The sequence below is a fragment of the Stomoxys calcitrans genome, chromosome 2, assembly GCF_963082655.1.
Source record: "Stomoxys calcitrans chromosome 2, idStoCalc2.1, whole genome shotgun sequence".
In the NCBI taxonomy this organism is placed as follows: domain Eukaryota; kingdom Metazoa; phylum Arthropoda; class Insecta; order Diptera; family Muscidae; genus Stomoxys; species Stomoxys calcitrans.
The window spans coordinates 175,036,997-175,063,984 of record NC_081553.1 but is presented as its reverse complement, the minus strand read 5'-3'; the positions used below and the strand labels follow the sequence as shown (position 1 = coordinate 175,063,984).

The window sequence follows — 26,988 nt, the reverse complement described above, 5'->3', positions numbered from 1 at the left end:
TCCTCTCCCTCATACTTTATTTTCCTTTCTTTTTGCCTATAATAAGTGCGTTTAAAATAAAGCTGGTAGTTGGCATAAAGATACGATGATCTTTTGGAAAGTTCCCGCCCCACCGGCGAGCAATAAGGCTGGTGTTTTATGTGTCCCAGGCCGTTTGATTCATCTCAAAACACTTCCTGCCAAATTCTTTGCAAATTGACACTTTTTATACCCTCCACCATAAGATGGGGGGTATACTAATTTCGTCATTCTGTTTGTAACTACTCGAAATATTCGTCTGAGACCCCATAAAGTATATATATTCTTGATCGTCGTGAAATTTTATGTCGATCTAGCCATGTCCGTCCGTCTGTCCGTCCGTCCGTCCGTCCGTCCGTCCGTCCGTCCGTCCGTCTGTCTGTCGAAAGCACGCTAACTTCCGAAGGAGTAAAGCTAGCCGCTTGAAATTTTGCACAAATACTTCTTATTAGTGTAGGTCGGTTGGTATTGTAAATGGGCCATATCGGTCCATGTTTTGATATAGCTGCCATATAAACCGATCTTGGGTCTTGACTTCTTGAGCCTCTAGAGTGCGCAATTCTTATCCGATTGGAATGAATTTTTGCATGACGTGTTTTGTTATGATATCCAACAACTGCGCCAAGTATAGTTCAAATCGGTCCATAACTTGATATAGCTGCCATATAAACCGATCTTGGGTCTTGACTTCTTGAGCCTCTAGCGTGCGCAATTCTTACCCGATCAGAATGAAATTTTGCACGTCGTGTTTTGTTATTATATCCAACAACTGTGCCAAGTATGGTTCAAATCGGTCCATAACCTGATATAGCTGCCATATAAACCGATCTTGGGTCTTGACTTCTTGAGCCTCTAGAGTGCGCAATTCTTATCCGATAGGAATGAAATTTTGCACGACGTGTTTTGTTATGATATCCAACAACTGTGCCAAGTATGGTTCAAATCGGTTCATAACCTGATATAGCTGCCATATAAACCGATCTTGGGTCTTGACTTCTTGAGCCTCTAGCGTGCACAATTCTTATCCGATCAGAATGAAATTGTGCACGACGTGTTTTGTTATGATATCCAACAACTGTGCCAAGTATGGTTCAAATCGGCCCATAACCTGATATAGCTGCCATATAAACCGATCTGGGGTCTTGACTTCTTGAGCCTCTAGAGGGCCCAATTCTTATCCGAATGGAATGGAATTTCGCACGACGTGTTTTGTTATAATATCCAACAACTGTGCCAAGTATGGTTGAAATCGGTCCATAACCTGATATAGCTGTCATATAAACTGATCTGGGGATTTGACTTCTTGAGCTTTTAGATGGCGCAATTCCTATCCGATTTGGCTGAAATTTTGCATGACGTATTTTATTTTTACTTTCAACAACTGTGTCAAATAAGGTTCAAATCGGTTCATAACCTGATATAGCTGCCATATAAACCGATCTGGGATCTTGACTTCTTGACCCCTAGAGGTCGCAATTATCCGATATGCCAGAAATTTTGTACGACGGATCCTCTCATGACCATCAACAAACGTGTTTATAATGGTCTGAATCGTTCTATAGCCCGATACAGATCCCATATAAATCGTTCTCTCTATTTTACTTCGTGAGCCCCAATGGACGCAATTCTTATACGAATTGGCTGAAATTTTACACAGGTCTCCAACATACATATAATTTAATTGTGGTCCGAACCGGACCATATCTTGATATCGTTTTAATAGCAGAGCAACTCTTTTCTTATATCCTTTTTTGCCTAAGAAGAGATGCCAGGAAAGAACTCGACAAATGCGATCCATGGTGGAGGGTATATAAGATTCGGCCCGGCCGAACTTAGCACGTTTTTACTTGTTATACTACAATTCGTTCGATCTTGTCATGATGAATTTTCTTACTCATTCAGTGGCAGTTATGAAATCTGTGGAATCAAACTTCCTCAGGATCCTAGACACTTGCAGTGTAGATGATTCCTCCTCAGATGCTTCATTTGCTGTTGCTGTCAAGGTATCTTTTGAGTTCCGTCCTTCCCCGCTGCCGCACACTTTGGGTACAATTCAACCGGATCAATCACCCACACAGGATTTCGACGCCCCTCCTGTTTTAATCGCGGCAGGGGATTTTCAGTCTCCTGCAATCCGGCAGATTTTAGAAATGTGACCGAAAGTTCCTCAGAGTGTGTGACAAGTGTTCAGCAACAACTGCTGCAACAATGCATGTCTTCGGCCGTCTTCAGTTTCATTCACTTTGTTTCTTATTTTTTTAAAGGACTTGTTGGGAACATTGGACAGTTATTAGGATTTTAAAAGCGATTTGAATTATTCAACGGTAAAAACTCTAAGGCATCTTCATTGTCCTGTTCCTGTGGTAATACAACTGACTAAAATGTCTATGTGATTCCGATTAGAAACTACCACTTAAACCTGCTTCTCCTGTCTACAGTAGCGACAGACCGTATTTACTACATTGACCATTGATTCCCTTGTCCGATATTAATGATATTTCACGTATTCATGGTTTAGACCAACTAAAGTGTCAATGATTTTTCGTCTATTATTTTTATACCCACTACCATAGGATAGGGGGTATATTCATTTAGTCATTCCGTTTGCAACACATCGAAATATCAATTTCCGTCCCTACAAAGTATATATATTTCGGATCGTCGTAAAATTCTAAGACGATTTAACGATGTCCGTGTGTCTGTCCATCTATCCGTCTGTCCGTCCGTTTGTTGAAATGACTCTACAGCCTTCAAAAATTGAGATATTGAGCTGAAATTTGGTACATTTGATACGTCTTTTTGATGCACGCTGGTTAAGTTCTTGAACGGGCCAAATCGGACCATATTTGGATATAGCTGCTATATAGACCGATTTTCCTATAAAGGGCTTAATGTCCATAAAAACTTAATTTTTCATCTAATTTAACTGAAATTTGACCGATCTCCCGATAAAGGGTCTATAGCCCATAAATGTTTTATTTTTTATCCGATTTCGCTGAAATTTGAAACAGTAAATAGTTTTAGGCCTCTCAACTTTGGACCTAAATATTGTTCAGATCGAACTATATTTAGATATATCTGCCATATATACCGATCTGTTGATAAAGGGTCTGAAGCCCATGAAAGCTTTATTTTTTATCCGATTTCTCTAAAATTTAAAACAGTAAGTGGTTTTAGGCCTACTAAAATCTGACCCAAATATGGTTTAGATCGGACTATATTTAGATATTCCTGCCATATACACCGATCAGCCGATAAAGGGTATGATGCCTATAAAAGCTTGATTTTTAACCGATTTCACTAACATTTGAAGCAGTGAGTAGTTTTAGGCCTTCTGATATAGGACTCAAATATGATTCAGATCGGGCTATATTTAGATATAGCTGCCATATAGACCGATCTGCCGATAGAGGGTCTGAAGCCCATAAAAGCCCTATTCAATTTTCATCGGATTGTGACGAAAGGGAGTTTACATAAAGGGTGATTTTTTTGAGGTTAGGATTTTCATGCATTAGTATTTGACAGATCACGTGGGATTTCAGACATGGTGTCAAAGAGAAAGATGCTCAGTATGCTTTGACATTTCATCATGAATAGACTTACTAACGAGCAACGCTTGCAAATCATTGAATTTTATTACCAAAATCAGTGTTCGGTTCGAAATGTGTTCATTCACCGTTCAGCGATGAGGCTCATTTCTGGTTGAATGGCTACGTAAATAAGCAAAATTGCCGCATTTGGAGTGAAGAGCAACCAGAAGCCGTTCAAGAACTGCCCATGCATCCCGAAAAATGCACTGTTTGGTGTGGTTTGTACGCTGGTGGAATCATTGGACCGTATTTTTTCAAAGATGCTGTTGGACGCAACGTTACGGTGAATGAACACATTTCGAACCGAACACTGATTTTGGTAATAAAATTCAATGATTTGCAAGCGTTGCTCGTTAGTAAGTCTATTCATGATGAAATGTCAAAGCATACTGAGCATCTTTCTCTTTGACACCATGTCTGAAATCCCACGTGATCTGTCAAATACTAATGCATGAAAATCCTAACCTCAAAAAAATCACCCTTTATATACCCGAGGTGGTGGGTATCCAAACTAAGGCCCGACCGAACTTAACGCCTTTTTACTTGTTTTAATTGAATTGTTTTCATTTTAAATCGTGAATTACACGTTACAACCAAATCCCCATGTTACCCATGCTTAAGATATGAAGTATTTGCTGCTTTCTTTTTTACGTCTCTCTTCAAATTGTTCAACAAAAGGGCACATATAATTTGTTTGCAATAAAAAGAAAATAAGTGTTCGATTATTGCCAAGACAAAGTCATCCCCTGTTTGGCCTTTTTTTTGAGGTCAAGGACTGTAACAAAAGGCCATACAAAACGTATGAATTAAACTTGAAGGTCTTAAGAGTATTTGGGCTGTAGGCCACAATACTCAAACTTGTTGAGTTAATTGGAAACTCCTGACTTTTGATTGATTTTCAGCTTTGGCCTCATTTAAAAATACTACATACGCGTACTTATGTTAACAAAATCCGCAAAAGTCTCAAGAGAATGGCTGGCATCCCATGATGAAAGCCATGAAGATGCATGAAATAAATTTTGTATTTCTATTTATTTTCGCAAAACTCAATGGCAGTTCGTAGAATTGAGTCAGTAAAAATCCTGGTTGAACAACAAAAGATAAAACTTAAATTGAAATAACGCCTCAATTTCAATTGCAAACACAAGCCAAAGTTTATGTGAAACAAATCGTGACCACACCAAAGGGTAACTTTATTTCTCAACACTTTACTACCGCCCAATACTTGAAACTTAATGTTGAACATTCCACAAAATACGTATACGGTTTGGCCTCCGCATCCAACCACATCTCTTTAATGCGGACCAAACTAAAATTCCTAATCCACAATGTGCTCTTTAAACTTATTTTTGCATTTTTCCATTTGTTCTCTTCTTCTTGTTTTTCTATTCATTCCATGTCGCTGCTGCAGATGCTACATAACATTGGCTCAAGCTCTAACCTTGAGCATGGGTGGTGCGCCATGCGGTCCTGCTGGTACTGGCAAAACGGAGACTGTTAAGGACATGGGAAAAACATTGGCTAAATACGTAGTCGTATTTAATTGTTCCGATCAAATGGATTACAGGTTAGTAAATGGATTAGCTGCAGGTAACGAATGGATATGCAGGTGTTTCCTGCTCCAAGGTAAAGCAGCAAAAAAAAGAGGTAACTCATATGAAAACAAAATTTCTATATTTAGATGTATTGTGTAAATAATTTAACTAGTATTCGATTTTATAAGCAAGCATTTAATTAGATTTTATGTAAAACGCCTACGTTATCTATAGTGATTCGGGGAAAATCACATTTTAAATATATATGCTTATATGGGGGCCAACTCGGCCAAAACGATGAATTCAAATTTCTGTTAACAAAATTTTATATCACAACAAAATTTTGACAAGTTATATGAGAGCTAAAACATGTTATGCACCGATTCACACCAAGTGTGGCATGGATGTTGGAAGTCAGTGTGCAAAATTTCAACCTAATAGGAATTGCCCCCTTTAGAATCTCTAGCAGTAAAATTGGGAAGTCGGTCTAATTGCAAAGTCCCAATAACGTATTTTTATACCCACCAACGAAGGATGGGGGTATATTCATTTTGTCATTCCGTTTGCAACACATCGAAATATCCATTTCCGATCCTATAAAGTATATATTCTTGATCAGCGTAAAAATCTAAGACGATCTAGACATGTCCGTCTGTCTGTCCGCCTACCTGTTGAAATCACGCTACAGTCTTTAAAAAAAGATATATTTGGCTGAAATGGCAGCTATATCCAACTCTGGACCGATCTAAGCCAAATTGACGGAGAATGTCGAAGGGCCTAACACAACTCACTGTCCCAAATTTCAGCTAAATCGGATAATAAATGTGGCTTTTAAGGGCCTACGACCTTAAATCGGCGGATCGGTCTATATGGGGGCTAAATCAAGATATAGTCCGATGTAGCCCATCTTCGAACTTAACATGCTTATGGACAACAAGTAAAAGCGTGCTAAGTTCTGCCGGGCCGAATCTTATATACCCTCCACCATGGATCGCATTTGTCGATTTCTTTTCCCGGTATCTCTTCTTAGGCAAAAAAGGATATACAAAAAATTTGCTCTGCGATATCAAGATATGGTCCGGTGTGGACCACAATTAAATTATATGTTGGAGACCAGTGTAAAATGTCAGCCAATTCGAATAAGATTTGCGCCCTTTGGGGCCTCAAGAAGTAAAATAGAGAGATCGATTTATATGGGAGCTGTAGCGGGCTATATACCGATTCAGACCATTATAAACACGTATGTTGATGGTCATGAGAGAATCCGTCGTACAAAATTTAAGGCAAGTTGGATATAAATTGCGACCTCTAGAGGCTCAAGAAGTCAAGATCCCAGATCGGTTTATATGGCAGCTATATCAGGTTATGAAACGATTTGAACCTTATTTGACACAGTTGTTGAAAGTAAGAAAAAAATACGTCATGCAAAATTTCAGCCTAATCCGATAGGAATTGCGCCCTCTAGAAGCTCAAGAAGTCAAGTCCCCAGATCTGTTTCTATGACAGCTATATCAGATAATGAACCGATTTGAATCATACTTGGCACAGTTGTTGGATATCATAACAAAACACGTCGTGCTAAATTTCATCCCAATCGGATAAGAATTGCGCACTCTAGAGGCTCAAGAAGTCAAGACCCAAGATCGGTTTATATGGCAGCTATATCAAAACATGGACCGATATGGCCCATTTACAATACCAACCGACCTACACTAATAAGAAGTATTTGTGCAAAATTTCAAGCGGCTAGCTTTATTCCTTCGGAAGTTAGCGTACTTTCGACAGACAGACGGACGGACGGTCGGACAGACGGACGGACATGGCTAGATCGACATAAAATGTCACGACGATCAAGAATATATATACTTTATGGGGTCTCAGACGAATATTTCGAGTAGTTACAATCAGAATGACGAAATTAGTATACCCCCCATCTTATGGTGGAGGGTATAAAAATTAAGTTGTAGGGCATAATTTTATTCTAAATACATATCAAACTTCTGTCAAACCATCAAAATTTACAGCTTCTAGGAACCGAACGAGGATAATCGAGTGACCGGATTATATGGGAGATATATCAGGTTATAGACTGATTTGGACCGAATTTGGCACTGCTATTGGAAGCCGTAACAGAATACAGAATGCAAAATTTCAGCATTTGGCACAGTTGTTGGAAATCGTAACAAAACACCACACGCAAAGTTTCAGCAAAATTGGATAAAAATTGCGGCTTGTAACGGTTCAAGAAATTATATCGGGAGATTGGTTTCTATGGCAGCTATACTAGGTCAAAGACCGATTTTAACCGTACTTGGCACAGCTGCTGGAAGTCATAACAGTACACACCACTCAAAATTTCAGCCAGGTCGGTCTTTGGAGCGGCTTGTAAAGGCTCAAAAAATTAAATCAGTAGCAGATCGTTGGGTCGGTTTATATGGGAGCTATATCAGGTTATAGACCGATTTGGACCGTACTTGGCACAGTTATTGAAAGCCATAACATAACATCCAAATCGGACAAAAATTGCGGCTTCCAGGTGCTCAAGAAGTCAAATCGGGGGATCGGTTTATATGGGAGCTATATCCAAATCTGAACCGACATGACCCATTTGCAATCCCCAATGACCTACATCAATAGTTAGTATCTGTGCAGAATTTCATGCGGCTGGTTTTACGCGTTCGACCACTATCGTGATTTCGACAGACAGACAGATGGACGAAGGGACTGGACTGTGCTTCAAATGGACCATCCGCTTGGTCCAATTTTGGCATACTCTTTCCAACATTTCGGCTGGTATCTCACGAATAAATACTTCAATGTTGTCTTCCAATGCGTCAATTGAAGCGGCCTTGTATAGACATGAACTTTAACATACGGATATATTATCTGCTTTTTGCGATCCACTCTATTGTATACAGGTATGTGTTTCAACTGAGATTCATCATGGAATTCCCTTGTTTATAACACATTTCGTTTCAATAACCGCATGTTTCATCGGAATAATATGTACGACTTGTTTCGATATCAAGGATATGGGTGCTGAGATATAGAATAGAGGAGAATGTAGAAGGATTTTGGGTGATTTGAGGTTAAGCAAAATCAGCAGCGACAACAGGTATCATACGTAAACGTAGCAAACGTCATACAATATATGTAATGTAAGCTATGATCCGATTATTACTACATTCAATACTGGGTAACAAATTGACCATTCTGATGTCTTTGTACTTTTTTGTATCGTTTGAATAACAAGATATGGAAGTTTTGATTGCTGGACAGTGAATTTTATTGATTTATTTATTTTTGTGTTTCTTAACTCATAAAAAAGGCTATCGGATGATGAACAAATGCAAGTTGCAAATTTTGTCCATTAACATTCCAATAAGGGACAGGGGCAAACTTGTCACATATCAATGAGTGCAGTCCAAATCAAGCTCAATGATAAGGGGCCTCCTTTTAATAGCCGAGTCCGAACGGCGTGCGCAGTGAGACACCTCTTTGGAGAAATGTTTTGCATGGCATAGTACCTCACGAATGTTGCCAGCATTAGGAGGGGAAAATCACCTCTCAGAAAATTTTTTCTGATGATCTCGCCAGGATTCGAACCCAGGCATTCAGCGCCAAACACAAACACCTCATGCAAAATTTTAGCCAAATTGGATGAGAATTGCGCCATCTAGCGGCTCAAGAAGTCAAGATCCAAGATAGGTTTATATAGCAGCTATACCAGGTTATGGACCGATTTGAACCATACTTCGCACAAATGTTGCAAGTGATACCAAAACACCACGTGCAAATCGGATAAGAATTGCGCCCTCTAGAGGCTCAAGAAGTCAAGACCCAAGATCGGTTTATATGACAGCTATATCAGGTTATAAACCGATTTGAACCATACTTAGCACAGTTATTGGAAGTCATAGCGAAACACGTCGCACAAAATTTCATTCCAATCGGATAAGAATTGCGCACTCTAGATGCTCAAGAAGTCAAGACTTAAGATCGGTTTATATAGCAGCTATATCAGGTTATGGACCGATTTGAATCTTATTTGACACAGTTGTTGAAAGTAAGAATAAAATACGTCATGCAAAATTTCAACCAAATCCGAAAGGAATTGCGCCCTTTAGAGGCTCAAGAAGTCAAGACCCCAAATCGGTTTATATGGCAGCTATATCAGTTTATGAACCGATTTAGATCATACTTGGCACAGTTGTTGGATATGATAACAAAACACGTCGTGCAAAATTTCATTCCAATCAGATAAGAATTGCGCACTCTAGAGGCTCAAGAAGTCAAGACCCAAGATAGGTTTATATGGCAGCTATATCAAAACATGGACCGATATGGGCCATTTACAATACCAACTGACCTACATTAATAAGAAGTATTTGTGCAAAATTTCAAGCGGCTAGCTTTAATCCTGCGGAAGTTTTCGTGTTTTCGACAGACAGACGGACGGACAGACGGACGGCCATGGCTTGATCGACATAAAATGTCGCGACGATCAAGAATATATACTTTATGGGGTCTCAGACGAATATTTCGAGTAGTTACAAACAGAATGACGAGATTAGTATACCCCCCATCCAATGGTGGAGGGTATAAAAATATCGATTGGCTGTTAGTCAAAAATTTCAAGCTGGGATATCCTACAGTGATAGGACTAAGAAAGTTTGCTCCTTTTTGAATATGCTGTCGATGTGAAACATTTTACAGCAAGTGCTTCAATTTTTCCCTCATCAATGAAAACTTTAAGTATAAGTAAATTAACAGTAGATTTTAGTTGGAACACCAAATTTTCTTAACAAAGCTATAACACAACTAGAAATGGTAATGCACAAAACCACATACCGATACACATAGGTATAAAATATTTTATTGTTGAGGGCTGCCAGAAATTTTGCCATGTTTTTATTAGAATTGAATTACACTTTAATTTATTTGCTTTGCACACATATGCTGTCATAGATAAAAACGAGGACATGTGCATACGAGCATGTTGTCCACAAACTATTCCCACAGAGTGTCGCCAGCTACAACCTATACTGGATTATTATTTATTAAAGTGCTTCCAGCACAAATGTTATCTTCAAATTGCAGTTTTACATCCTACAACGAAAGCTGGGCGATTAATTCTTAACACGTCTTCCATTACAGGGGCCTGGGACGCATCTATAAAGGCTTAGCCCAATCCGGTTCGTGGGGCTGCTTCGATGAATTCAATCGCATTGAATTGCCTGTCTTGTCTGTGGCAGCGCAACAGGTAGCTGTTGTCTTAACCGCCAAGAAGGAGAAGAAGAAATCGTTTGTATTCACAGATGGCGATACAATTGAAATGAATCCGGAATTTGGAATATTTATAACGATGGTGAGTAGAAAAATGGATGAAGGAGCTAAAATGCTGGTAGAGAACATACAAGGAGATTGTGTATGGTTCTTTGGATTAATCGTGGGTATAGGTGTGTACTCCACGTGCCGTTAAGTGGAACAGTGAATTGTTGGATTATAAAAAGAGAAATGCATCGATTGATAAGTATTACAATCGATTTAGTACCACTCTCTCAGTCATTTGGCTAAAGATTCTCATGAAATTTTGAGCAAAGAATTATCTCGATACTATTGGTTAATTACATAGAAATCGGATCAGATACAGATAAAGCTCACATATAAATATGTTTATAGCAGTGATGGGCATACTAACATAGTTGTTTAAGGACACCAAAATAATGACAATGCGTCAACCGAACGAAGCCACATGAAGCTGCATACTCTGTACGTGTGTTCCAGACCGCGGGCATAGGAATTAATATGTGGTTGTATGTTGTTGCTTATCTTTGATTTAGAGCAAGGGCATACCTTCCACCATGGATCGCATTTGTCAAGTTTTTATACTCTCCGCCATAGGATGGGGGTATACCAATTTCGTCATTCTGTTCGTAACACCTCGAAATATGCGTCTGTGACCCAATAAAGTATATATATTCTTGATCGTCGTGGCATTTTATGTCGATCTAGCCATGTCCGTCCGTCTGTCCGTCCGTCTGTCCGTCCGTTTCTCTGTCGAAAGCACGGTAACTTTCGAAGTAGTAAAGCTAGCTACTTGAAATTTTGCGCAAATAATTTTTATTAGTGTAGGTCGGTTGATATTGAAAATGGGCCAAATTGGCCCATGTTTTGATATAGCTGCCATATAAACCAATCTTGGGTTCCTATTCTTTCTGAGGAACTCGTATCAGCAAGTGTCATCCTGCAGAGTCTTATTAATTTTGCAGGGATACCAAACTCCGACATGGCTTGAAATACCTTTGAACGTAAAGGAGTATTGAAGGCGGCTTTGTAGTCAAGAAAGAGATGGTAGGTGTTGATTTATCCTTCTCGAACCTTTTTCAGGATTTGGCGCAGTGTGAATACCTGATCCACGGTGGATTCAACAGGTCTAAAGCCGCATTGATAGGGCCCAATTATCTTATTGACTTTAGGTTTTAATCTTTCACACAGTACGCTCGAGAGTATCTTATATGCGATGGGGAGGAGGTTTATTCCTCTGTAGTTGGCACATTCCGTCTTGTCTCCTTTCTTGTGTACGGGACATAGTATGCTGAGGTTCCAATCATCGGATATGTGTTCGCACAGACAAGCTGATGCATACGCCTTATGAGGGTTTCATTTCCGGTCTTGAATATATCAGCGGGCAAGCCGTCGGCTACTTCCGCCTTGTTGATCTTCAATCGGGTCGCAGCTAATTAGACCTCATTCTCCCAAGGAGGTAAACATTCTATACCGTCATCAGGGATTTGTCCTGCGGTATCCTCTTCGCCGCCATCGTCGGACAATAGAAGTTGAGTAAGATGTTCTTTCCATATACTTATCTTTAATTTAGAGCAAGGGCATACCTTCCACCATGGATCGCATTTGTCAAGTTTTTATACTCTCCGCCATAGGATGGGGGTATACTAATTTCGTCATTCTGTTCGTAACACCTCGAAATATGCGTCTGTGACCCAATAAAGTATATATATTCTTGATCGTCGTGGCATTTTATGTCGATCTAGCCATGTCCGTCCGTCTGTCCGTCCGTCTCTCTGTCGAAAGCACGGTAACTTTCGAAGTAGTAAAGCTAGCTACTTGAAATTTTGCACAAATAATTTTTATTAGTGTAGGTCGGTTGATATTGTAAATGGGCCAAATTGGCCCATGTTTTGATATAGCTGCTATATAAACCAATCTTGGGTCTTGACTTCTTGAGCCTCTAGAGGGCGCAAATCTCGTCCGATTTGACTGAACTTCTGCAAGTGGTGTTTTTGTATCACTTTTAATGACTGCGTTAAGTATGTTTCAAATCGGTCCATGTTTTGATATAGCTGCCATATAAACCGATCTTGGGTCTTGACTTCTTGAGCCTCTAGAGTGCGCAATTCTTATCCGATTTTAAAGAAATTTAGTTCGAAGTATTTTGTTTTGATATCCAACATCAGTGACAAGTATGGTACAAATCGGTTCATAACCTGATATAGCTGCCTTTAAAACCGATCTTGGTTCTTGACTTCTGTTGCCTCTAGAGGGCGCAATGAAATTTTGCACGACGTGTTTTGTTATGATATCCAATAACTGTGCCAAGTAAGGTTCAAATCGGTTCATAAACTGATATAGCTGCCATATAAACCGATATTGAGTCTTGACTTCTTGAGCCTCTAGAGAGCGCAATTATTATCCTATTGGAATGAAATTTTGCGCGACGAGTTTTGTTATGATATTCAACAACTGTGCCAAGTATGGTTCAAATTGGTAATTAACCTGATATAGCTGCCATATAAACCGAACTGGGATCTTGACTTCTTGAGCCTCTAGAGGGTGCAATTCTTATTCGATTTGGCTGAGATTTTGTACAACGGCTTCTCTCGTGGCCTTCAGCATAGGTGTCTTATATGGTCTGAATCGATTAATAGCTTGATACAGCTCCCATATAAACCTATCTCCCGATTTTGCTTCTTGAGTCCCTACAAGGCGCAATTCTTATCCAAATGAACTGAAATATTACAAAATGACTTCTACAATGTTCAGCATTCATTTATGGTCCGAATCGGATTATAACTTGATATAGCTCTAATAGCATAACAGTTCTTGTTCAATTTTCTTTGTTTACTTAAAAAGATACCCCGCATAGAACTCGACAAATTCGATCCATGGTGGAGGTTATATAAGATTCGGCCCGAACTTAGCACGCTCTTATTTGTTTAGTCCTTACATTGATCTCAAAAATAGCCTCAATAGAAAAGTCAATCGGATTGGCATCTGGTTTGCACATGCTGTGACGTTGCCGATTTCTGTTGATACGTCCATAGCCTACGATCGAAATGTTTTAGTGGCCACGGTACGAATGTAGCTTTCAAAAGGTTTTTCCGATAATATCATTTTTTTCCTTTTAATTGGCTATGACAGAATATTTGTTCCACCAGCCGAACGTAGAATAGCGTTCCAAGCGCCTCGACCTTCTGCGCTCATTCTAAAATCTCTGACACCAAGTTTCGAGGTGTCTCCCACCACTTGATCTTTCCATCTGGCTTTTGGTCTTCCCGGTTTGCGTGTACCACCGTGTTTGCCTTTAAAAAACTTCTTTGCTGGAGCTGCTTCATCCATTCTGACAACATGACCTAGCCAACGCAGCCGTTGTATTTTGATGTGTATAACTATGCTATCGTCGTCATACAGCTCATACAGCGCATGGTTCATACCACACCTATATTATCCATTATCGCAAACTGGTTCATATATTTTATGAAGAATCTTTCTCTCAAACACTCCAAGCACACACTGTTTTCACAAGTACCCATGCTTCTGAACCATATAACTGCACGGGTAGTATCAGTGTCTTGTGTAGTGTAGTCTTCGTCTGTCGAGAGGTGGCCTTGTTTCTAAACTGCTTACTTTGTCCAAAGTAGCATCTGTTTGCCAGTATTATTCTTCGCTTTATCTCAAAACTGGTGTCATTCGTTTCGGTTACGGCGGTGTCGAGGTAGATAAAGTTGTTGACTGTCCCTGTGGTTCCCAACTTTCTCCATTTTCTTTATCTGCTCGGTTGTGCAAGGCTTTTTGGGAGTTGAAACTATCCATTTCGTCTAATCTCCATTTAATGCCAGACCAATTTTCAATGACTCTATTTCGATTCTTTCAAAGGCTGCAGTTACTACTTCCGGTGACCGACCTATGATTTCGATGTCGTCGGCATAGGCAAGTAGCATGCGTTCTCTTGTTATTAGTGTGCCATATCTATTCACGTCTGCATCTCGTATAATCTTCTCCAACAGGATATTGCAAAGATCACATGATAGGCTGTCCCCTTGTCTGAAACCTCGTTTGGTGTTAAATGATTCGGAGAGATTCTTTCCTATTCTTACTCGGGAACGCGTATCCGCAAGTGTCATCCTGTAGATTGTTATTAATTTTGCAGGGATATCAAACTCCGAAATGGCTTGAAATACCTTTGAACGTAAAGGAGTATCGAAGGCGGCTTAGTCAAAAAAGGGATGGTAGGTGTTGATTTGTCCTTCTCGGGTCTTTTCCAGGATTTGGCGAAGTGTGAATATCTGGTCCAGGGTGGATTTACCTGATCTAAAGCCGCATTGATAGGGTCCAATTATCTCATTGACTTTAGGTTTTAATCTTTCATACAGTACGCTCGAGAGTATCTTGTATGCGATGGGGAGGAGACTTATTCCTCTGTAGTTGGCACATTACCAGATTTAAAGCAGCATTGAAAGGACCCTATTATCTCATTAATTTTTGGTTTTAATCTTTCACACAGTACGCTCGAGAGCATCTTGTATTCGATGGGAAGGAGATTTACTCCTCTGTAGTTGGCACATTCCGTCTTGTCTCCTTTCTTGTGTATGGGACATGGTATGATGAGGTTCCAATCATCGGATATATGTTCTTCTAGCCCGATCGCACAGACAATCTGATGTATACGCCTTATGAGGGTTTCATTTCCAGTCTTGAATAGATCAGCGGGCAAGCCGGCGGCTACTGCTGCCTTGTTGTTCTTCAGTGGGGTCGCAGCTAATTAGACCTCATTCTGCCAAGGAGGGAACATTCTATACCGTCATCGGGGGTTGGTCCTGCGGTATCCTATTCGCCGCCAACGTCGGATACTAGCAGTTGGGTAAAATTTTCTTTCCATATACTCAACATGCTTTCTGTGTTAGTTACCAGAGTTACTTCTTTGTCTCTGCAAGAGGATGTTCCTGCACCAAAGCCAACGGTTTGATGTTTAATTCTTTGGTAGAATAGCCAGCGTAGCGCAGAGGTTAACATGTCCGCCTATGACGGACGAAATCCTGGCGAGACCATCAGAAAAAATTTTCAAACGGTGGTTTTCCCCTCTTAATGCTGGCAACATTTGTAAGGAACTTTGCCATGTAAAACTTCTTTCCAAAGAGGTGTCGCACTGCGGCACGCCGTTCGGACTCGGCTATTAAAGGAGGCCCCTTATCATTGAGCTTAAACTTGAATCGCACTGCACTCATTGATATGTGAGAAGTTTGTCCCTGTTCCTTAGCGGAATGTTCATGGGCAAAATTTGCAAATTCGCAAAATTTCCGGACTTCATTGTGACTCCTATACCACTCAATTCACGTCTTTCCATTTTCTTTTTCTTTTTGCGGAATAGACTCTACTCTCTCCTTTTCTCCCGATACTTCTCCTTCATTTGGCGCGTTGCTATTGATTGCAGGGTTGCTCTGTATGACGCTTTCTTGGCTTCAGTAGCATCTCTACATTCTTGATCGTATCATCTGTTTCTTGTGGGAGGCTTCCGGTACCCAAGTGAGGATTTCGCGGCATTTTCCATGGGGTGGGCTCTGCGCCATTATATAATCGGAACAAGGTGTGGTTTCGTTAAGCAGTTGGGTCAGTCGAGTGGAGTATGCCGTTGTCATCTGTGGGTTTGCAGCTTTTCAATGTCTAGCTTCAGCGCAGTGTCAGATCGATACACAAACATTTTGTTCAATTTGAGGTGTTTGAGTTCACTACCAACAGTCGTGATTTGCCAGCCAGTTGATTGCCACTAACAGCGTGAGTTTGATTGAATTCGAGGCTTCACACGCCGTACTATTTTAGGTGTTTTCTGTACTTCTATTTGGATCACCACCAAGCGTTTGACAACACTACCAGTATCATTGTAATGATTTATGGTGCGATACACAAACATTTTGTTCACTTTGATGTGTTTGAGTTCGCTAACAATAGCCGACTGCGGGTTTCCAGCCAAATATAACGCAATAACACTATTAAGCTTACTTCTAAACTTTTAAAACACCCAGAAGCAAATGCTTTTGATGGCTTGTAAACTTCATATATAATGAGCTGTCAATTAAACAACTATCATATGTATGTCCATTATGGTTTGACTGTCAGCTACCCTGTATAAAACAAATGTGTGCTGCTTTCTCTATAAGATTTGAATCCTCTTTCGTACATGCAATATTGCAATTTTGATGATCATTATTTTCTCCAATTCTATTGTTCTATTGCATCCTTCAACATTTGTGATTACAATGGGGGTCACTATCATTTTCCAATCTTTTAATCGTTTTCTATTGGATTCCCTTTTCCGTATCGATTTCTGCGAAATGTCCACTGTTTCATTGTATGCAAATTATTTATCCGCATTCATTGCCCAACTTTTAATTGCCATCGTTTTATTTGGCAATCCATATTTCATGTCGACATAGACAACTGCTACGGACAACAACACGAAACTGAATACAAAATTAGGTGATGAATGACTTTCGTCCATTGAATCCAAGCATGGGAAGGAACGAGTTGCGACTACAAAAATGTTTAAAATGTGCAAAAATACTTGCAAATGGTGTAATTCGATTTGCGCTTTTTCCATTAGCAATTTCAAGTAATGGCAATTGTTGTCCGTGTACGGCATGAAGTTTAATGGGTGTTTAAGAAGATTTTTGCAAATTCCTATTTCGAAATTTCGTGTCAAAAGTATGGAATTCGATGTTGAAACAAATAAAGAAATTAAATTTTAGAGTTCAAGATTAAATGAAAGTCAAAAACTTTTTCTTTGAGGGACGTAGAAAGATAATGAATGACGAATCAGATTCCGACACTTAAGTGTGAATACGATACCAAACTTGTATATCACGGAGTTGTTACGAATGCTGAATGAGGAGGGATTTGAACCCAGACGATGTTATAAAATTTCTTAGAGGAAAGGATCCGAAACAGCTATGCAGAAGGGCCGCAAGGGTTTTGCATATGGCATATGACTTGGCTAGACCCAGCAGTCTCAATGTTAACCCAGAGAAGATAGAAATATGTGTGTTCACGAGGAACACGAAGGTGGGCCAATTAGAAGAGCCACGTTTCCTCAATAAGACGATTTCGATATCTGACAAGGGCAAATACTTAGGTGTGATCTTGGACAGGAAACTGAATTGGAAGTGTCACATTCAGGAGCGTACTGAGAAGGCTCACTGATGTTGGACATTATGTAGACGGGCCGTAGGCACGAATTGGAGGTAAGGGGTAAAAATCAAACCATCTATGCAGAAGGGCCGAAAGGGTCTTGCTTATGGCATATGACTGAGCTAGATCCAGGGGTCTCAATGTTAACACAGAGAAGACAGAAATATGCCTGTTCACGAGGAAGACGAATGTGGGCCAATTTGACGAGCCACGTTTCCTCAATAAGACAATTTCGATATCTGACAAGTTCAAATACGTCAGGACAGGAATCTGAATTTGAAGTGTCACATTCAGGAGCATACTGAGAAGGCACACAGATGTTGGGTACTATATAGACGGGCCGTTGGCTCGAAATGGGGCCTGAATCCGGGAATACTGGCTCTACAGGAGCGTGATAAGACCAGTACTTACTTACTCCTCAGTATTTTAGTGGACTGCTAGGAGAAAAAGTGCAACGTAAGGACCATAGAACAAGTTCAGAGAACATGTTGTCTTGGTCTAGGCGGAGCGATAAGGACCACGCCCACTAGGGCACTGGAGACTATTCTAGATATCCGACCCATTGACATAAAGATTAAGTGTGAGACAGCCACTGCAGCTATGAGACTAAAGTCGATGGGAGAATGGATTGGAGAAGGGAGTAGTTCATACCATCGCGGTATAATCGCAACGACGATAGGAAACCTGGAAGAAAGAGAAGAGGTTTCCAATCGGATAACTAAGATGCAGCTTGGGGTCGAAAGCGAGGCACTGCTGCCAGCGGCACACTCTGGGATTGACGGAACCCTATTATTGTCATTTGGATGATCATGTTACACGGATGGGTCAAAGCTAGGGGACTGAGTGGTTCTGGGGATCTACATTGTGGTTTCAAGAATGTGGTTTCAAGAAGGTGGTGCCACGTGCCACGCAGCACGCGTTACAATGCGTCATCTTATTGTATACCTTGAGCCGTGTGTAATACACATCCCAGATAACTTCCACTTTTTACGACGAGCTACGTTATAAAGTCTGCGGATCTCTTTCCCAATCTTGCGAATCTTCTCGGTCACCCAGGGTTTTTCTTCGAAAGGCTCCAGTAATGCAGTCGTTATCTTGGTGATATTGTCGTCAATGTCTTCTATGCTTACTTTACATACTTTAATTGGCTATGGCAGAACATTTGTTCCACTAGCCGAACGCAGAATAGCGTTCCAAGCGCTTCGATCTTCTGCACTGATTCTTAAATCTCTGACACCAAGTTTCGAGGTGTCTCTCACCATTTGATCTTTCCATCGGGCTTTTGGTCTTCCCGGTTTGCGTGTACCACAGTGTATGCCTTCAAAAGACTTCTTTACTGGAGCTTCTTTATCCATTCTGACAACATTACCTAGACAACGCAGCCGTTGTATTTTAATGTGTGTGACTATGCTATCGTCGTCATACAGCTCGTGGTTCATACGTCGCCTACATTCTCCATTAACGCAAACTGGTCCATATATTTTACGAAGAATCTTTCTCTCAAATACTCCAAACACTGCCTCATCTGCTTTCATAAGTATTCTTGCCTTAGAACCATATAACAACACGGGTAGTATCAGTGTCGTGTATAGTGTAATCTTTGTCTGTTGAGAGGTGGCGTCTGATCCAGGGTGGATTTACCAGGAATAAAGCCTCATTGATAGGGCCCAATTATCCCATTGACTTTAGGTTTTAATCTTTTACACAGTACGCTTGAGCGTATCTTGTATGCGATGGGGAGGAGACTTATTCCTCTGTAATTGGCACGTTTCAGCCTCCGACTAACCACAAATCCGCAGCCAAATTCATGCCTCGTGTTATGGCAGCTATAGTATAGTTCGTCACCGTTTGGTGTTGTAGTGACGCCATTCCCAGTCCATCGCATTTCCTGTAATGTGGTAATATCTGCCTTATACAATACTTCTCTAATACATCCGCCAGCGCGTATACTGCACCTTCTCTATAAAGAGTGCGATCATTCCAGGTGCAGATCCGCAAATCATGGTCCTTTTTTCGATTGCGTGGCTCGTCATTGTTGGGGTGATTCGTTTTTTCTATTCCTTTGTTTCTCATAGTAGTTCTCATAGTTTTCGGGGGGGCGGGTTGCTGGCCCAGCGCCCCAACCGCCACTAACCTGGGAACAGACGCTGATGTTGATGGGTTATTTGAAGGCGTCAATAACTCGTCTTGTCATCTCGAGTATCATTGGCACTTAGTATTTAATTAAGAGCCAGTGCCACGTCACTCCTCACTGAGACTCTCGTCTCGAAAATCGCTGACTGCCCGCGACCGCATTTGCAGCTACTCTTTATAAAAACGGACTCCATCCGCAATCTGTGGATGCGCCCGGTAGCTTTCAGATAAGCTTCCCGTGGTAACGATGGACACCACACAAGTCGGAGCTCAAAGTTCCAGCCTGTGTGGTGCTCATAGTTATCCCGTTTCGGTCGGATACTCTAAATTATCTAACCCAAGACAACTTCTGAGTAGTCTTCTAAATTTTGGCCATTTGGTTTTCAACTTATTACGGAAGCTTATCGGATTCGGCGCTGGCCGTGCTATTCTAAACCTAATGTAGCGTTCGGTGTCATAGGCAGGCTGCTTAGCTCTGCTCTACGGTGGTCTCAATTTATATACATACAATACTATTCTTGATTGTCATAAAATTCGAAGACGTTCTAGCCATGTCCATCCGTGCGTTCGTCTCTCAGTGGAAATCACGCTGCAGTCTTTAAAAATGAAGATATTTAGCAGAAACCATGGGAAGATTGCGATCAAAGATGGCCTATATGGGACTACATAGTGATATATTTAAAATCTTAGGCCCATGGAAGCCGTGTTTATTACCCTATTTCGCTAAAATTTGGCACAGGGAGTTGTCTTGGGACCATCGACATCTAAATTGAATATAGTTGAGATCAGAACATGTCCCGATGTACCCCTATATAGACCGATCTCCCGATTTCAAGCCGTATGGAAGTGGCATTTATTACCCGATTTTCCTGAAATTTGGCACTGTAAGCTGTATTATGAAATGGAAGCATATTTGTGTATAGCTGCCATATATACCGATCTTCCGATTTATAATTTGTCATCCATAACATTCGTTTTTTTACCCTCCACCATAGGATGGGGTATACTAATTTCGTCATTATGTTTGTAACACTTCAAAAATGCGTCTCAGACCCCATAAAGTATATATATTCTTGATCGTCGTGACTAGCCATGTCCGTCCGTCTGTCTGTCTGTCGAAAGCTAACTTTTGATGGAGTAAAGCTAGCCTCTTTTTGCATAAATACTTCTTATTAGTGTAGGTCGGTTGGGATTGTAAATGGACCAAATCGGTTCATGTTTTGATATAGCTTCCACATAAACCGATCTTGGGTCTTGACTTCTCGAGCCTCTAGAGGGCGCAGTTCTTATTCGATTGGAATGAAATTTTGCACGACGTGTTTTGTTATGACATCCAACGACTGTGCCAAGTATGGTGCAAAGCGGTCTATAACCTGATATAGCTGCCATATAAACCGATCTGGGATCTTGACTTCTTGAGCCTCTAGAGGGCGCAATTCTCGTCCAATTTGACTGAAATTTTGCACGTAGTGTTTTGATATCACTTTGAATAATTGCACTAAGTATAGTTTAAATTGGCTCATAACGTGATATAGCTGCCATATAAACCGATCTGGGGTCTTGACTTCTTAAGCATCTAGAGGGCGCAATTCTCGTCCGATTAGACTGAAATTTTGCACGTAGTGATTTGATATTACTTTCAACAATTGTGCTAAGTATAGTTCAAAGCGGCTCATAACCTGATATAGCTGCCATATAAACCGATCTTGGGTCCCCAACTTGGCGTTTGTAAACGTGTAGAGATATCTCTTTGACATTTTAAATGGTTAGAGCTGAGGTGTAAATGAGATCATACGCAATTTTTAGGCATTATGTGGAGGTCACCGTAGCACAGGTGTTAGGTTACGTTAGGCAAAAGTGGCAGTCCTTTACCGACTCACTTAGACAATTTTAAGTCCATTGTGATACCACAGTAGTGACAGACCAAGGCTTCTGGCGGGAATCGAACCCACGACCCCTGCACTGCTAATCCAATCACGCTACCAACTCGGCTACCGGGGCGATGTTAGCATATCTGCATATGACGCTGAACGCCTGGGTTCGTATCCTGCGGAGAACTTTAAAAAAGAACTATAAAAAATATTAAAAAATTTTCAGCGGTAGTTATCCCCTCCTATTGTTGGCGACATTTGTGAGGTATTGTACTCTTTGCTATGGCAGCCATGTAAAAACTTCTTAACAAAGGGGTGTCGCATCTGTGGCACGACGTTCGAACTCGGCTATAAAAGTAGACCCCTTATTATTGAGCTTAAACTTTAATCGGACACCGCTTATTGATACAGGTAAAGTTTGCCCCTGTTCCTTAAAAGAATGTTCATGGGAAAAATTACAATATTTGCAGGTAATTTCGAAAATTTGTTCGGGCTGCCAAATCTTCATTTTTGGTCCGATTTGCAAAATTTCATTTGCTGGATGGTGCTCAAAAACTCCTTCTGCTGTTGGGATTTTTTACTAAAGTTTTTTTTTTAAGATAAGATAAGCTTTGTATTTTTGGAACTTGTTAACACTTCAGCTCCAATCATTTACAATTTCAAAGAGCTATCTCTACTCGTTCTCAAACGTCAGATTTATTACTAGTTTTTTTTTGTCGGTTCTATCCCACAGAGTTTCGTTTGGGCTACCCTGTAGTGTGTCACCATAGTCAGAATAATCGAATTCTGTACTTCCCTATTCCCGGAAGATTTGAAGTATTTGTGCCGGAATTGCGGTGCCTAAACTATTTACCTTTGTGTTATGTTATTATTTCAGTAGACTATTATTGTGAAAGGAATTAAAGAAATATCCAACGCCCACTTGGAACTTTTTATTGCCATTCAAAATTATCCCAGCCATATTCAAACCTGTTAATCTTAATCTATTACTTAAACAAGTTTTCCAGGCTATCTATTTATATGTGTAATTGATTCCTTGGGATGGGGTTGTGCAAAAAAAATGTCGATATAAAACAGCCCTCTGCCGAAAGTTGATAAACACTTGGGCTAACACGTGCAACAGCTTTAATATGGGGGTTTAACATTTAATGCTCATGTTCCATGAAAATAAGACAATTTTCTCCTTCCTTTGACACTGATATTATTCAAATGTATAGCCAAAGCAAGTAAAACGTTTTGGGCTGCTAAAGATACAACTTTTTGGTCTTTCGTCATCATGCTTGTTTCAAATTTCGTTTCATTTGGATACACTTAATTGACCTTAAAGTTTGACAAAACATGTAAAAACGCGCTAAGTTCGGCCAGGCCGAATTTTGGGTACCCACCACCATGGATTATGGAAAAAAATGTAGAGAAATGAATTCAGTGGAAGAGTTCATCAGGCACGAATTGAAGTTTCTAGGGCCATTGAAGACCAATCGGGACATTGGTTTATATGGGAGCTATATCAGGTTATGAATCGATTTGGGCCGTACTTGGCACAATAGTTGGAAGTCATAACCAAACACACCGTGTAAAATTCGTGTAAGCCGAATCGGAGAGAAATTGCTGTGTCCAGTAGCTCAGTAAGTCAAAACTGGGGATCTGTTAATCCATAACTGAACCGATATCTTTATCAGCTCGAATGCTATCGTGATTTCGATAGACGAACGGATGGCGGACATGGCTAGACTCAATCTCTAGACTTTCAAGAATATAAACCTTATAATGTCTCAGGCCAATATTTCGAGGTGTTACAAACGGAATGACTAGATTAGAATACCCCCCATCCTATGGTGGTGGGCATAAAGAGCAACGCAACGCGAGCATGAAACAATAGTTACAACAATGATGCCAGCAGCTGACGCCTTGAAGTTAAATTGAATTTTCCAAAATACGGCATCTTTTACTTTAGTCAATTAATCACTTCATTATCTTCACTTTACCGCTTGCTAAATGTCCCCCAGAGAAGATAGTTTGTAGAATGGAAAGAGAGCCCCTCTAGTATTCCTGCCATTGCTGGAATTAGTGACGTGTCTAGAAATTTTCCAACAAAAATCAACTAAGATGCCGAATTGGGAACTCACACTCATACACCTTAGAATTTTTTTTGGGGATTGAGAAAAGGCAACGAGGATGGCATGACCTATGATACCTTTTCCGACCATAGACAACACCTTGGCTTCATTCCATTAACTGACCTGCTGTGACCGAATTCGCTAAACATCATCTACCGTTTCTCCCACTCACTCATTGGGCACTCCTTGGTCACCGAACCAAATGCGATGAGCTATTGCCGGGGGTTTTTGAAAGTATTTTTGAGTGTACTTTTAAGTTAGTTTAGAATGCTTATTAAGTATTATTATTTATCTTTGCCATTCGGAGAATTACACTTTTGTTGTTGCTGGTGTTGGCGTTATTTGGCAAAGTTTTTGAATAAAAGCTTTGAACTTTTCTTCTCTTATTTGATTATACGTCACGAAAAGTGCCAGATCCAACACTCATCTGTTATCGCCACACCGCAGTCACTTCACTTTTAGAACATTTAGAAGGTGAAGGTATAGGTGATGCTGCAAGCAAGAGCAGATGAAAAAAGGTGTGGTGGTTTTTTGTTTAACAAATCGCCACCAATGAAATTTAATTTGAAAACATCAATTTGTGTTTTTTTTTTTTGGGGGGGGCTTAATGCCAATGTAGGTAGAATAACGATATTAATTATTATGATTGTACTCGTAAATAAGTAAACAAAAAAATTCTAATGCCATAAAATGCTACCTTGTCAAACTTAATGTTTGTTGATAACCATACTTAAAACAAGTAAAAAGGCCGGGCCGAACTTTGGTTACCCACTACCTCGGGTATATACGTAAGCCACCTTTCGTCAAAATTCGGTGAAAAATGCATACCTTATGCCCCATAAGAGCTATATCGAAAAATTTTCCGATTTGGAGCAAATACTGCGCAAGTCATTGTTTAATTATGTATAACAAAATATTGGTCTTTTTAGTAGATATATCTAAAAGTAAACCGATCTGAACCATATACGATAAGAATGTCGAAAAGCCTAACATAAGTCACTATGTCAAATTTCTGTGAAATCGGATTATAAGTGCGCCTTTTATGGGGCAAAGACTTTAAATAGAGATATCGGTCTATATGGCATCAATATGCAAATCTTGATCGATCTAGATCAAATTGCAGAAATATGTCAAGGGACTTAACTGAACTCAATGTCGCAAATTTCGGCGACATCGGACAATAAATGCGTCTTTTATGGGGCCAAGGCTTTAAATCGAGATATCGGTCTATACGGCAGCTATATTTAAATCTGAACCGATTTGGACGAAATTGATGAAGGATGTCGAAGGGCCTAACATAACTCTCTGTCCTAAATTCCAGCGAAATCGAACAGAAAACGCGCCTTTTATGGGCCGAAAACCTTAAATCGAGAGATCGGTCTATATGGCAGCTGTATCAAAATTAGGACCGGTCTGTGCCATATTGCAAAGGAATGTCGAGGGGCTTAACTTAACTCACTGTCCCAAATTTCGGCGACATCGGACAATAAAAGCGCCTTTTATGGGCCCAAAACCTTAAATCGAGATATCGGTCTGTATGGCAGCTATATCCAAATCTGAACCGATCTGAACCAAATTGACGAAGGATGTCGAAGGGCCTATCACAAATCACTATTCCAAATTTTGGCAAAATTGGATAATTAATGCGCCTTTTGTGGGTGCAAGAGAGATCGGTCTATATGGCAGCTAATCCAAATCTGGACCGAGCCAAATTGAAGAAGGATGTCGAAGGGTATAACATAACTGATTGTTCCAAGTTATGGCAAAATCGTACAATAAGGGGGCCTAAGACCCTAAATCGGCGGATCGGTCTATATGGCAGATATATCCAAATCTGAACCGAGTTGGAACGAAATTGAAGAAATATGTCGAATGGCTTAACACAACTCACTGACCCAAATTTCAGCTAAATCAGATAATAAATGTGGCTTTTATGGGCCTAAAACCCCTAATCTGAGGTTCGGTCTATATGACAGCTATATCCAAATCTGGACCGATCGGGTCCAAATTAAAAAAGAAGATCGACTGGTCTAACACAATTCACTGTCCCAAATTTCAACAAAATCGGATAAAAAATTTGGCTTTTATAGGCCTAAGACCCTAAATCGTCGGATCGGTCTATATGGGGGTTAGATCAAGATATAGTCCGATATCGCCCATCTTCGAACTTAACCTGCTTATGGACAAAAAAAAAAGAATCTGTGTAAAGTTTCAGATCAATATCTCCATTTTGTAGCGTTATTTCAATACACAAACGGTCGGACATGGGTAGATCGTCTTAGATTTTTATGCTGATCAAGAATATATATACTTTATAGTGTCGGAAATGGATATTTCTATGTGTTGGAAAGGACCGACAAAATGAATATACCCCCATCCTTCGGTGGTGGGTATAAAAAGTCTGCTTGGGGTTTACACTATCTCTACAGGTTTCGTAATATTCGACTTATAAATTTTATATCCTCCACCAATGGATGGGGGTATACTAATTTCGTCATTCCGTTTGTGACATCTCGAAATATTCGTCTTAGACCCCATTAAGTTAATTCTTGACCGTCATTACATTTTAAGTATATCTAGCCAGGTCCGTCCGTCTGTCGAAAGCATGCTAATTTTCGAAGGAGTAAAGCTTCTTGGTGTAGGCCGGTTGGAATTGTAAATTTGTCATATGGGTCCATATTTTGATATAGCTGCCATATAAAACGATCTGGGATCTTGACTTCAAGAGCCACTAGAGGGAGCAATTCTTATCAGATTTAGCTAAAATTTGGCATTAGGTTTTTATTTTGGTTTTCAACAATTGTGCCAAGTATAATTCAAATCGGTCTATTACCTAATATTGCTCCCATACAAACCTATCTGGGATCTTGACTTCTTGAGCCACCAGAGGGCGTAATTCTTATTTGATTTGGCTGAAATTTTGTGCAACGGCTTCTCCCATAAATTTCAACATACGTGTCTAATATGGTCTGAAGAGGTCTGTAGCCTGATACAGCTCGCATATAAACCGATCTTCCTATTTTACTTCTTGAGCCCCTAAAGGGCGCAATTCTTATTCGAATTGGCTGAAATTTAACACAATGACTTCTATTGTATGGAATGCAACATACAATTTAATTATAGTGCGAGATGTACCAAAGCGTGATATAGCTCTAATAGCATAGCAATTCCTTTCTTTTTTCCTTTGTTTACCCTAAAATGAGATACCAAGAAAAGAACTCGACAAATGCGATCCATGGTGGAG

The 26,988-nt window shown here is 40.2% G+C and overlaps 1 protein-coding gene across 1 annotated transcript in view; it reads left to right on the top strand.

The window, feature by feature from the left end:
* LOC106089711 (dynein axonemal heavy chain 5) overlaps positions 1-26,988 on the top strand; it is a 193,746-nt gene that overhangs the window by 31,633 nt on the left and 135,125 nt on the right. Inside the window, exons 17-18 of the mRNA XM_013255665.2 lie at positions 5,020-5,175; positions 10,301-10,511. Of these exons, the coding sequence (XP_013111119.2) occupies positions 5,020-5,175; positions 10,301-10,511 (367 nt within the window). The remainder of the gene's footprint in view (positions 1-5,019; positions 5,176-10,300; positions 10,512-26,988) is intronic.